The sequence below is a fragment of the Engystomops pustulosus genome, chromosome 2, assembly GCF_040894005.1.
Source record: "Engystomops pustulosus chromosome 2, aEngPut4.maternal, whole genome shotgun sequence".
Classification (NCBI taxonomy): domain Eukaryota; kingdom Metazoa; phylum Chordata; class Amphibia; order Anura; family Leptodactylidae; genus Engystomops; species Engystomops pustulosus.
The window spans coordinates 45736213-45750877 of NC_092412.1; the positions used below are offsets into that span (position 1 = coordinate 45736213).

At 36.1% G+C, this 14665-nt stretch overlaps 1 protein-coding gene across 5 annotated transcripts in view; it reads right to left on the reverse strand.

Moving 5' to 3' along the window:
* Window positions 1-492: 492 nt before the first annotated feature.
* The window catches only part of POSTN (periostin), a 56440-nt gene continuing 42267 nt past the window's right edge, over window positions 493-14665 (reverse strand). For 2 of the 5 annotated variants that reach the window (XM_072134441.1, XM_072134439.1), the window contains 4 exons: window positions 13122-13205; window positions 11811-11891; window positions 10008-10052; window positions 493-5455 (listed from right to left, as the gene is read on the reverse strand). In XM_072134441.1, the coding sequence (XP_071990542.1) occupies window positions 5412-5455; window positions 10008-10052; window positions 11811-11891; window positions 13122-13205 (254 nt within the window). In that variant the 3' untranslated portion in view covers window positions 493-5411. Of the gene's footprint in view, window positions 5456-7430; window positions 7465-10007; window positions 10053-11810; window positions 11892-13121; window positions 13206-14665 lie in introns of all 5 variants that reach the window. The other 3 variants (XM_072134440.1, XM_072134443.1, XM_072134442.1) reach the window with 3 other exon arrangements.

Genomic DNA, 14665 nt, shown 5'->3' on the forward strand with positions numbered 1-14665 from the left:
GTAATATATGTCTCTACTTTCACTGTATTCCTCTATTTTGCTAATACGATCCTGACTGCCTCTACTTGCAGTAAACAATATGTGAGTCATAAGAGCTGCATTGTTTTCTTAAAGAGAATTTGTCACCGAGTTTTTTTCGACTGTTTGTCCATTTTAATGGGGCAAGCCATTTTCTTTGATCCCTGTTAACAACATTTAGTGATATACTTCAAGGCAGTCTCATGGCAGTGAGTGAATGAGGTCTGGAGAGTTTTTTAGGAATATTCTGTGTAGATAGAAGGTGTAGATAATCTGTGACATCATCTATTGCCAGTAGTGATGTTACGATGGAAAATAAATAATTTCTCCTTTAGAGATTGTGATTTTGAAGGCCATATTTGCAGTTGTGTGGAGTCCTAATAAGCCATTGATGCTCCATTTAGTTGTATCTTGGTAGGTTTATTTGAATATTTATTTGTACATTTTTAATAAAAAAAATTTAATTAACAAATGCATTTTTCAACCACATTCTTTATTGAGTATTTGTTTAAGAAACAGAGGTATACAGGCACACCCAATAGCTTTTTTAAAGCCTTTAAATAGAAACTAATGTTCTAAAACAAAGCTTTAGGATGTGAAAGAGAATGTTTTTGCTTAAAATTACCACTGTTGTACTTCTGACATTGTAGGTTTGTAGTTCTTATGTTCACTACCAAATGAGTGCATGAACATTCGGATAGACCTCTCTAATCTGTGAAGGGCATATAATGTCTACAAGAGCAGAAAACCATCACAGAACAGATTCACTTGTGACATGATATGTCCCTGAATACATTTTATTTATCTTTCACATTCTAAAACCATATTTAATTTAATTCAGTTTCGCTTTAAAGAAAAAGGCACAGGAATGTAAGGTAAACACTTCTTCCCTAGCAAATGTAGTTGCATTGCAACATCTGAGTAAAAATAAACATGGAAGCAAATGACTCTATCATTTTTAGCATACAAAACCAGTTATAAAATGGCATAATTTACAAATAAACCCATAGGAGTTAGTACCAAAGACTAGCCGTGCAGGTTTTTGGGTTAAAAAAATAGGTTTCGATAAAAAAAACAAAGCACCAATGCATTTAAAGTGTCCAAAAACACCAACAATTCAAAGTTCTTCTAAGGTCTGGTGGTCCACACCGATCTATTCTATTTCTTCAACATATGCTACGATTTTTAACAAAAATATGATTTTACCTTATGTCATGCTATAGTTGCCCTATAGGAGATGGAATGTTGTGTGTTTTTTATGTATCTGGATATTGTATTGAATAAGCAGTTACAGTCTTTGACAAAATAAGAAACCTCATATTTAAAGTCTTTCTACTTAAATGTACAATATCACAAACAGCTGTAACTCCGCACTCCACCAATTTCGGTATTATGATGGGAGCGCATGTATTCACGCTTTAAAAATAAGATTTGCTTCTAGTTTTAATGGAAAGTACAGATTTTATAGCCTGTGCTAGTACTATATATATACTGAATCTTACAGATGAGACAACTATATATGGCCCATAAATAATCAGAAGTGGGTTTCTAAGCCAATGATGAGACTATCCTGTTTTCAGGATTGGTATGGTCCCACTGGTTAGTCTTTATTGGATTTAGCTTTTATGGCACAAAGTGAGCTAATGCTATAAAAAAAAAATCTATTTACCTGGTTAAAAACATCTTTTGATTATAAGCGCTGTTTTATTTTCCTTTTTGAAGCAAGCACATGGGGAAATTTATCAGAAGTGTCTGAGAACCCATGGCAACCAATCAGAGCTTAGCTTTTATTTTGTAAACAGCTCTGGGAAAAAGAAAGCTGAGCTGTGATTGGTTACAATGGGCAACAAGAACAGTTTTTCTCTCACACATTCCTAATAAATCTCCTCCTCTGTGTACATGACAGAACTTCATTACACGGTCAATTTCACCAAATAAAATCTTAACCAATTCCTATCGCTACTTGTTGTGCACACAGCTATATTTTATTTTATTACATTTTTTTCATGATATTCACAAGCTACTGTAAAACTAGATTTTTGTCCAAATGATGAAATCTATAATCTATCTTATATATCTTATACATTCTGATACTAAATACAGGCCTTAACACTGCTGTGCATAGGTGGCTTCCATAGCATATAGCATAGCATATCCTTGTTCCCTTGTCAACCCAAAATGTTCGAAATCAAATTGCCACAGGGGGAAAAAAAATAATTTGTCTGGAGTTACACTTATAAAATGTACCTGTTCTGACTTACATACAAATTCAACATTTAACAGAAGTGTCTGAGAGCAAAACCACAGCTGTTTATAAAATTTATACAGGTCGCTGATTGGTTGTCATGAGCAACTAGAACAGTTCTTCTCTCAGACACTTCTGATGAATCTCCCCAACAGAAGCCCGGGGAGAACTGCCTGAAGCACTAACGTCGCTCTCCTTAGAGGCAATTTAGAGCAATTTCAATTAACCCCTTTAAATTTGGTAGTAACCAAGCATTATAAAAATCATTCATGGGTGTAGCTATGGGGGTGCAGAGTTGGCAGTCATAACCAGGCCGTAAAGCCTAACCCTCAAAATCTACTCTACCTCATAATTAGTGGCAGTCCTGAATTGAATTTTCACAATTATGTATTGTCATGAGCACAAGGATTAGCAATAAAACTTCATTACAGACACCAGGTCAATATCTCCCCACAGCCCAGGACCCAGGAGTCTTTCTTGAATCGGTAACTAATCTCTATATGTCGATGTATACTGAGCACAATTTCAACATGGCCATGGTGTCATAATGATTTTTATGTTGAAAGAGTAATGTTTACACATTAGTATTTATATATTTTGCACTTGCACTTTTTTCTGCAATATATTTCCTGGGTTTTAATTGGGCTAGATGGCAAAATAGTCTATTTTGGAGTACCACCACTGAAGTTTTTTAATATGTGTGCTATTCATATCTATTTTTCTTTCTTTTTTTTTAATAAAGTATTGATTTAATTGGACCTGAATACTCTTGATTCTTTTTTGGCTTTATAGCCTTCAGATTATCTCAGTGCTGCAGTGGCTGCTTTCTCTGCCAGTGCTGATAAGCCCTAGCTTGTTTATCTGACGGTTTCATGGAAGGGAGGGGCTGCTGCTCCATGCTCACAGGGCAGGAGGTCATGTGACAGAGCTCTCTCTGTGTATGTAGCAGAGCTGGATGTGTTCAGAATTGTGGATAAAGATGTCTCCTTCACAGAATAGTGAGGTAAAAGATCTCCCCTATCTGTCCCTCCATCCCAGTCTGTGAATCTACAGAACTTTCTCTGTCTGTCTCTGCACCTCATGCAGGTTGTGCACTGTGCACATATGCTATTAACCCTTAGTGCTCACACAGCACAGGCTGTAGACTGCATGTAACTGGTTTACTTATGATTTCTTCCACTTATTACATGTCCCTGCTCCTTCATGTAATGGAAGCTGCCAGGCTAGTCCCCATGTACAGTGGATTTACTTGTGGGAAACTATATGGATTAAATGCTACATTACTTTGAGAGAGAACACAAGACATCATGGAATTTGTGGGCAAGCTAACTGGCCTCAGCTTGAGGGCATAGACAAACAGAGATTAGTCTCCACAGCCATTAACTCTGATAAGAAAGATTCTTATCAAACATTTTCAGAACAAAAAATGCCATAACTTTGGAAAGAAAATCACATATAATAATTTGGTAAATTCATTATAATTTTACAGTTATGCTTTGATAGATGCATGCGCAATTACAGTATGGGAATGGGAATTTTAGATAAGGCCTCCGACATTATATGAGAGCACCCACATTTATTGTTATTCTGTGGTGTACTACAGCTACAGATATTTGCTGCAGAGGGTGTAGAGGGAGTCTCAAGTACATGATGTCAGTAGCCTAATCCTGTAATATATGTCTCTACTTTCACTGTATTCCTATATTTTGCTAATACGATCCTGACTGCCTCTACTTGCAGTAAACAATATGTGAGTCATAAGAGCTGCATTGTTTACTTAAAGAGAATTTGTCACCGAGTTTTTTTCGACTGTTTGTCCATTTTAATGGGGCAAGCCATTTTCTTTGATCCCTGTTAACAACATTTAGTGATATACTTCAAGGCAGTCTCATGGCTGGTGAGTGAATGAGGTCTGGAGAGTTTTTTAGGAATATTCTGTGTAGATAGAAGGTGTAGATAATATGTGACATCATCTATTGGCAGTAGTGATGTTACGATGGAAAATAAATAATTTCTCCTTTAGAGATTGTGATTTTGAAGGCCATATTTGCAGTTGTGTGGAGTCCTAATAAGCCATTGATGCTCCATTTAGTTGTATCTTGGTAGGTTTATTTGAATATTTATTTGTACATTTTTAATAAAAAAAATTTAATTAACAAATGCATTTTTCAACCACATTCTTTATTGAGTATTTGTTTAAGAAACAGAGGTATACAGGCACACCCAATAGCTTTTTTAAAGCCTTTAAATAGAAACTAATGTTCTAAAACAAAGCTTTAGGATGTGAAAGAGAATGTTTTTGCTTAAAATTACCACTGTTGTACTTCTGACATTGTAGGTTTGTAGTTCTTATGTTCACTACCAAATGAGTGCATGAACATTCGGATAGACCTCTCTAATCTGTGAAGGGCATATAATGTCTACAAGAGCAGAAAACCATCACAGAACAGATTCACTTGTGACATGATATGTCCCTGAATACATTTTATTTATCTTTCACATTCTAAAACCATATTTAATTTAATTCAGTTTCGCTTTAAAGAAAAAGGCAGAGGAATGTAAGGTAAACACTTCTTCCCTAGCAAATGTAGTTGCATTGCAACATCTGAGTAAAAATAAACATGGAAGCAAATGACTCTATCATTTTTAGCATACAAAACCAGTTATAAAATGGCATAATTTACAAATAAACCCATAGGAGTTAGTACCAAAGACTAGCCGTGCAGGTTTTTGGGTTAAAAAAATAGGTTTCGATAAAAAAAAACAAAGCACCAATGCATTTAAAGTGTCCAAAAACACCAACAATTCAAAGTTCTTCTAAGGTCTGGTGGTTCTCCATTCATGAAGTGGTATAAAATTGAGTGTACAGCACATCACAACTTATTGCATATAACTGAGGGCAACATAATATGGACAATCCTTTTCTTTCGTACATTCAGGCATTTTTGGTTTTACATTTCAAAAAGTTTGTACAATTCCCCCTTGTTTTAAGAAAACTTAGGACAATAAGAATGTATTTGCTTGCTTGAAGACAATTTGTGCAAGATGTGAGATCCAGATGACTCCTATTGTAACGTAGCATACTCTTTGTCATGTTCTCAGAGTAGATCCTTTGTAAATCCTTAATAAACAGTTGCTGGAAATGGATTTAGGATTGATGACTTCTTCTAAGCTTTCTCCTTATTGGTTGACCTGTCAAAGAAGAATGTTTCTATTTAATTAAAGATCGTAACTAAAAAAATGTTCTCATTATCATACATGATCCAATATAACCCATCACCAAAATTGACTTTTAGAGAGGCTGTATAAAAAATAATTTAGGATTTTGTTTCTCTGCCTGTGTTTTTTTTTACAAGGGGGTAAAGAAGGTGAATCACAAGTGCTTTAGAGTGTATATATGATGTCTGAAGGACTTGTGCTGCATTAACATAAATATAAAGTAAATCTTATAAGGAAACTACAGGAGTAGTGCTCCTAATAAACATCTTGGGGTCAGATTCATCATACGCTGGTGCCTTATGCACCTTTGTATGATGTAAACACTGCCCCTTCCACCACGCCGGTTATATAAGGAGGCTGCAGCGTTGGTGGATGGCAGCGCTGCTAGAGATTCTACTCCAGGCTCTGCCTGGCATGTAACTGTGCTATAGCCTGTGTATGAACAGATGCAGGCATTAGCTAGAGTACTAGCAAGGGACAGTAATACTCAGCACTAGCCCATTTTGAAGCCCGACACAGTCCCCTTTACACTCCTCCAAAAATAATAATAATTCCTTTATTTATATAGCGCACACAGATTACGCAGCGCTGCACAGAGTTTGCCAAATTGGTCCCTGTCCCCAATGGGGCTCACAATCTAATCAACCTACCAGTGTGTTTTGGAGTGTGGGAGGAAACTGGAGGACCCGGAGGAAACCCATGCAAACACAGAGAGAACATACAAACTCTTTGCAGATGTTGACCCTGGGACTTGAACCCAGGTCCCCAGTGCTGCAAGGCTGTAATGCCAGCTATAAAGGCACCGTGCTGCATGACCACTTGGTGTGAGAAAGCATAAAGGAGAAAATAATCGCAATTCTTAACTTGGCCAATGGAATTTCAACAATTGATAAATGTCCCCATAGTTCTATTCATGCTGTTGGGATCTACCCAGCAGTGTTTATGATTAATAAAGTGTAAATCTGATTCATTCAAAGGGGCTTTCAAAAAGTTGTCCATAAGTAAAATTTGACCAGCCAACACCATACTGTCCCACTTCCATGCCACTATATGGTATTCCTACAGTCCTTGTTGACAGAATATTGCTGCAGTGTTCTTGAGAGGTATACTTACCACTATTTACTAATAAATTATGGAACAGCAAAAAAGTTCACACAACATGTGAAACCCATTTAGTATGGAAAATTCATCACCAAATGTTAATAAAAGTAGCTCAGCGTTATACAAAATTTTGTTAAAGTTAAATATTGAGTAAAGGGGATATACCAAGTATTTTGAATATTAAGGCCAACACTAAAAAGTAAACTTCAACATCTTTTTGACCGGTTTTTGGCAGCTATACAGTAGACATGTTGTTGCTGAGGTTATGGGAATATATGGTGCCTTTTTATTACATGATATGTTTTAGTGTATAAATAAAAGGTGGCCATAATTGGGTCATGGGAAGTTGACCTTCAAGGGGTTGTATTTAAGGTTAACATTTTTCAATTCCCATTCCGGGTCCCAAACCAGTTTTTACTTCTAATCCCTGTGAATATGTGGCAAATGTGGCTATAGCCAGTAATATACACAGAGTTCATTTCCTGTGGGACCGGACGGAATAGGAAGTGGAAGAAAGGGTGGGGGCAGGGGGAATAGGTAGTTTAGGGTTTATCCGATTTTCTCAGAGAGTTTTGTACTTAAAAATATAATCTGTAAATCAGTAATGAATGTGCTATGCTTGTCAAATGTGAGTATGGGAGTGTAAGCTTTTTAGTACATCATGCAGTTTATTGGATGTATCATAAAAAAGGTGCACAAATTGATTTATACTTGGTTCTCTCATTTACTCAATTAAATTAACAGCACACTTTTTAAATTTGTTATATAGAATATTGCAGGCAATATGTTCATCCAAAAACAGAGGTTATGAGGTTATTACATAAGCATAGCATTAGTAAAGCTCTACCTTCCTGCAGCAATTCAAGTGAGTGCAAATTAGCCTAAAACGAAAAAGCAACATAGTAGTTCAATATCAGATCTTCCATTAATTCAATGTAAAAATAGGTGTAAACTGAAGTTCCTGGACCCAAACCCAAAAAAAATCTTCATTGCCATTGTATTTTTCAAAATGTGGGTGTTTTCTTGTGTTGTAAAAGGGTATATTGTATCTCTTAATACAGCATCCCATATACAGATCAAGTCTAGCCTAGTCAAGTTTAACTTGACAGCTAGCATATTAAGTTAACTGTTACAGACAACCTTAAAGGGGTTGTATCAAGTCCATTTAAAGGGTTGTCCTGAGATTGAAGAATAAGGCTGCTTACTTCCAAAACAGCTCCTCTACTGACAATGGGAAGTGTGTGGCTTTCCAACCAAGCTCATTAATTTCTATACAGTTGAGCTGCAATACCGGCACAAACCATGGTCAGATATGATGATGTTTTCAGAAGAGAGCAGCAATGTTTTTCAAACTCCAGACAGCCCCTTATGCACATGAACTGGGTCCTATTCTGTGGATAGAGATCCTGTGGACAGGAGATAACAATAAAAGTTGGAACCACCACTTTTAACTTGACTTTTTTAATGGATTTTAATGGCTTCTAATATTTGTATAGTAGGTTATCAGATTCAAGTTAAGGACGGCCACATCTGTATGAGAGTTTGTTTTGCGCATGCTCTGCAAAATGGCTGAATGTTACTATACATGGAGGGAAGTAGCTATACAATTCCATCAGCTAATACCAATTTTATATCCCTGATAAACTTTCCTCCAGCATTATTGTAATTTTCCCTTGGACTATAATTGGATGATTGTTGAAAAGTAATCTCTACAGAACAGGTAATGTTAAATTAAAAGGCACTATAAAAACAGCAAGATTTTTTTATATTTCAAGGTGTGTAAAAGTGAAATAAAACTGATATATTTCAGTGGGATCATGAAAAGATTAAATAGCATAATTAAATAGCAAAAAGCAAAATGTTATTGTAGCTGCCCCGCTATCTGCCCATGCAAATGTTTTTTTTAGATCTTAACAGAAAAATTTTACAAATCTTAAAAGCAGGAAAATAATAAAATGCATCAATTTTTATTGTAAAGACAAGAAGATCCAGGAAAATGAAATCATAGTAAATTGAAAACACATCCATGAAAACTGGTGATTAATAGTGATCATTTTATAATAAAGCATTTTAATGTTCCAGTGTATCTTGCCCGGTAGAGATAGAATCCAGCTCCTGTTCCGATGATTACTCACATTGTTACTTATGATACGTACTCCTTTCTTATTCCACATTAGCGCTAATCATAACTCACTCTATGAAAAGCAGCTAGACCATTAAAATCATAAAATTAATTTTGTTTATAAAGCTGACTGTACACAGTGAACTAATATCAGCTGCACAATGTGGGGGCTGATCTATCAGTTGTCAGGTTTCATTTACTACTTTTTGAGACTTATTTATCTCTGGTGAGATTGGGACAAATCATGCTCAACTGGTCAAACACATCTCAACTGGGACAAATAAGTTTCAACTGGGACAAATAAGTCTCATGAAGTAGTAAAAGAAGCCAGACAAAGTGGTGATAAGTCACCACCAGTGCTTCTGGCCACCCCAGCCATCTAATGTGTCTTCTGATTCTCCCACAGCAGCAGATGTTGGGGGACATCAGGTTGGTCAGACAGATTTTAACTGCATGATACTTTTGTATTAGTTACGTGCCTTAGTGTAGAAATGTACAAGAGGAGACCCTATCATTGCGTTAGGCAAGCATTTCAGTACACGCTACATGTGGCAGTGGGTTTAGCTGCTCTTCTTGCTAAGAAACCATGCATGTTTTAGAAGAGCAAGCTGCCAAGGAGCTGCTTAAAGGAAACCTACCACTTGTAGTGGCAGGTTTCCGATGGCAATATCGGGCACCAGCTCAGGGTGAGCTGGTGCCGGAGCTTATTTTAGTTAGTGTTTTAAACCGCGGTATCGCGGTTTAAAACACTTTTTAAACTTTATAGCCGGCGCAGGCAGGTACGCGCTCGGCGCTTACCGTGCACGCGGCTACATAGGAAGTGAATGAGAGCTGCGTGCACGGTAAGCGCCGAGCGCGTACCTGCCTGCGCCGGCTACAACGTTTAAAAAGTGTTTTAAACCGCGATACCGCGGTTTAAAACACTAACTAAAATAAGCTCGGGCACCAGCTCACCCTGAGCTGGTGCCCGGTATTTCCATCAGAAACCTGCCACTACAAGTGGTAGGTTTCCTTTAAGGTGTATGGACCACCTAAGTTTTGATAAATTTCACAAAATCCTTGCAAAACTTTGTTTTTAGGCAGGTATCTACAGTACAGAATGTGCCTGAAGACAGATCTTTATATCCAGTCTGACCTGCCGCTAATAGAAGAGTAGTTTGGAGTACAGCCAAACTAGGATAACAGGAACATTCATGGTGGGTGGGAATTAATGTGACTACTTACTCACAACCTACAACACCCTACTGTAGGGCACATTTGCTCCTTTCAAATCAAAAGCAAGAAAGGAAATATAGTTTATACCTTGTACTCTTCTGGTTCCAGACTGTATTCTTCTAACCTGGGGCTCTAAACACATTAACAAAACAGAATAGAGATTTTACGTAATTAGACACAATAGTCACAATAATCATTGCAATATGAGTTGAGTTGGTTAAATTTTAATCAAGTGGGAAATCTGAGAAGCTGAAAATTAAATAAATGAAACACAGAATTCAAAGCTGCAATGTTAGTTTTGTTCTTTATTAAAAAGAACCTGGCGGTTTGCCTAAAATGACTGTTTTCACAAATATTTATGTTCAACATGAAATAACAATTCTGGATTATATTTTTTTGGTAATTAAAATTTTAAAAGGGCTATCCACCTTTAGTAAAGTTTAACAGGCCAAGTGGCTGACCCTGAGCACCCATATTATACTTACCCTTTTAAACCTTCTTGGAAGCTGCAGAGAGCCTCTCGGGTGGCATACACTGGCCAGCAGAATTCCGGACTTCTTGTGACCTTTGCCCTACTGGTTTTCGATGGATGGGGGCGTGATGTGCAGTCCTTACTATGTGCATGTCCCCTCCATCATAACCACTCAGCTATGGTTGGTAAGAAGGGTGTGGCAAGGACATTGCCAAGGACAATTATAGGGGTGTGATTATGACAGAGGGGGTTTATATACAATAAAGACTACACAGCCCCTTTGTCTGCTGAAAGCCAGCAAGAAACAGGTCATAGGAAGTCCCTCTTCTGCTGGCTAACGGGATCATATGACGCGCTACTCTCAGAGACTCCAGCGGCTCCATGGAAAGTTTAACAGGGTGAGTATAATAAGGGCGGCCCAACTAGGGTCCCCCACTTATCCTTTTTTTTTTAATTTCCTATAAGTGGCCAACCCCTCTACTTCCTCTGTTATTCTTCCTAGGAATGTACAAATACATGAAAAACTTGGAGTGAATATTCCCTTTTTGAGTGTCTACACAATTTCTTAAAGTTGTTAGATACACACTAGTGGGAAACACAATTATTACACATAATTACCAGTTCATACATACATTTCTAGAACAGATAGAGTAAATGTATTACACAATGTTAAAAGCATCTCCAAAATTGTTATTTAATATCAAAATTAGCCAATTCAATTTGCCAAAATGTAACCTTTACATACATAATGATAAAAATAAAGTGTTTCAACTTTACAACTAAAGGTTTACTGTGTACAATAACATTACACTTCCTAATGTGATCATACAGACCCTCATAAATCGAACAGTTCGCAATTGAAGCGGCAACACATGAAGTCACTGGATTTTGTTACTATCTTTTAAATAAGTAAGATTTAGATACAATTCAAAAATTTTTAGTTAAATTGCTGTTTTTCCAATCTGTGTTAAAGTAGATCATAAAAATGTTAACTGTTAAAGATTTCACTGTATAATTGTATTGAGTTAAATCTTTTACCATATCACCAATACATGCTGAAAAGAAGAGTAAGGGGAGGAATGAATATTTGTTTCTTTTTACTCTCAAGATTTTTTGTATCTTTTTTATTAAGTTTTTGAACATTTTGTGTGTCCGCATATGATCTCTTAAAAATGATCTAATTTCCAAGAATTCAAACAAATCTTCATTGTCCCCTTTGTTAGTTACGTTTGTTTTAAAGACTAAATCATAATTCAGCTAGAATTTGGATATTGACCTCATTGCTTTTAAGAAAAGTACAGGAGAAATGTCATAATAGATGAATTTAGTCTTTAAAAAGAAGTGATTGCACCCGATAGCTTACCATCACTAACAACTTCTTGTTAAGTGATATTAGTTGCCCAGTTGCACTCACTAACCTCCCTGGAGAAGCCTTTTCAGCTCTTCATCGTCCAGAAATTGTGATTCACCTTCAATGAACTTGGAAACCCTGGTGACTTCTGATAGGATACATTTTATGGCATAAATTGGATTAAATAAGCCCAAAATGTTGGATATTTTGATTTGGGGCACAGAAAATGCAGTCACCACAGAGTTATGAATCTCCAATGTTATTGGTAAGCATGTAACTCCACACATGTACTTCTTCCCACGATATGAGAACATAGTTTAGAGCACTTCACCCTAATTTCCTAGCTAAATTTAACTAACTAATTCATCTTGTTCTACTAAAATATCAATAGATCAACAAAATTATGTATACGAAAGCCTAAAATTAAAGGGTGTGGATAATAGTATTTTACTATGATCCATGCATTATATTGCATGAATGTTCATATTCAGTATGTTACTTACTGCATTAATAAAATTTATTTCTAGAACAAAAGATTGTGGATACATTTACTTGCTTCTACATCTATAATAAACTAATATTTGAAATAGTCTTCTTAAAGTCTGTACAACACCTATACATAGCTGGCTGGGGACTATCAAAGATAAGAAATGGAACCCATAATATGAAAAATAAGTTCTGCATTAAAGGTATACATTACCTTCTATAGACAGTATAGAATTCACATACATATGTTTATTAACAGCGCTGATCATAATAAAAAGTAATAAACTACTAAATACTCTAAATCTATAGACAGGTTCTAATTCATTGAATGATACCTTGTGCAGGGCTTGAAGGTAGGAGCAGGACTTCAGGTTCTAGAAATACAATAAAAATAAGTCCTGCTCCTCCCTTCATGCCATGTACCATCATTATTTAATATATTAGCTTTGACTGCTGGATTCCTTTAAACATGGACTAGGATCAATAGGACAACATTTGTTACTTGCTGCCTAGAGGTCTTTATTCATCTCTTTAAAGGGGTTGTCCAGACATACAATTTATTTATAGCAAAGGGAGACTTAAAAAATAATTTACGTTATATACTCACCTCTCTCTGCACTCCTGTTCAGCCTTTCAATAATGGATCTTTGTATACAGAGATGGGAGGTGTCATCCTGACCACAGCCCTATATCAGTATTAGTTTCAGCCAGTAGCTGACCTCTGTATACAAAGAGAGACCATGCCTGAACAGGAGTACTGTACGGAGAAAGATTAGCATATACTATTTATTATTTTTAAGCCCCCCACAGCCATACAGAAAAATTTGTATACCTGGACAACCGCTTTGAAAAGCCTCCTAAGAAATTGATGGAAATTGTTACTAAAACCCACCTTCTTCTAGTCTCTTTGCAAGTTCAGCCTCATCAAAGTCAGCTCCGAGACCAGTGGAAACACGAGTGTACTTAATTTCAGGGCCTGTGAAATATGCATAAAACAAATTTAAAAAATAATTTATACAAAAACAACCATGTTGGATGCATTTCATGGTGTAATTTTCTCCAGGATCTCGGCAACAAAAAATACGTTAATTTTAAAGGATTCTGGTTAAATCAATAGAGTTTGAAAAGAAAGGCATTTTTTGAGTGAAATTTCAAATTTTCAATCAGAAAGTTTTCTGATTAGATTTTAAGACCCCACAACTAGCTGGTACTGTTTTAGCTTGTCAAGAAATTAGGTATGGGAAGAGAATTTTTGAGATGTCATCATTTCACTTTACCTCCTCGGATCACTTTAGTCACTTGAGTTTCGCCTTCCTTTACCAGTCTAAACTCTGGCTCACCTTCAATCACTCTAGTGATCTTAGTAATTCTAGGTTCTATCAAATTTGATTACGAGAAAAACAAAAAGAAAATTGTAGATGAAATTCTGTGTGCTTGGATTAAAAAATTAGTATTGAAGATTTGACATAAAAAATGTAATTGGATACGTAATTGGATAAATTTCAAAGGAGCTATTTAATAATCATTTTGGCAGATGTCCACTCTGAAAGCCAGAAGACACTGATTCTAGGATCATCATCATTTTATAAAAAAATTACAAAAGCTTAATTTTCCTGATCAAGTCAGAAATTAAAATGAAATAGATCACTGAGTTGAAGAAAGAAAGGCAAAAGTCATTTCTTATTAACTTTACCTCCTTGGATCACTTTAGACAGATGTATGTCACCTTCTTTTACCAGCCTAAAATTTGGTTCACCTTCAATCACCCTAGTGATCTTAGTAATCGTGGGTTCTAACAAATTCAATTGAAAAGTTTAATACATTTTTCCTGGAATATCAGATATAATGATACATATAATTCAAATACATTTGTAATATTACAATTTGCAAATGGTCAGTTTTATGGTAAACCTTTGAAGCTGCAGTTAAAGTTTAACAGTTATTTGAGACAATTTTTAATATTGCGGGGGTGAATTGTAAATTTTTTCTAGCTTCTTCTTATTAATAAATTCTGCTTAGTTTGTAAAGCAACAGGCTGCAATGCTTCCTCCTATAGACATTTGTGTTCCAGCCTGTATAGTGTGTATCTATGCAGGCTGACTTTCAGCTTACCTCTAAATTCCCTGTGTTTTTGGCCAGGGAGAGAACAGAAAGGGTTAACACTCACTGCTCAGAGGTGCATAAAGAAATAGGAGAGGGGAGAGAGTCCTGTCTTCAATCTGGTAGACTGATCAGCCTTGACAACAGTTAAATAAAGCCATTACTAAGGGGCACTTTGCAGCCTGTTTTGTTACAAACCAAGCAGAATTTCTTAATAAAGCATGTTAGAAAAATGTTAATAACAGTCCCCCAACAATATAAAAAATTATCTCAACTGGCAGTTAAAGAGGTTGTCCGCTGTTAGAAAATAATTGATATTGTTTGCGTAAGGAAAAG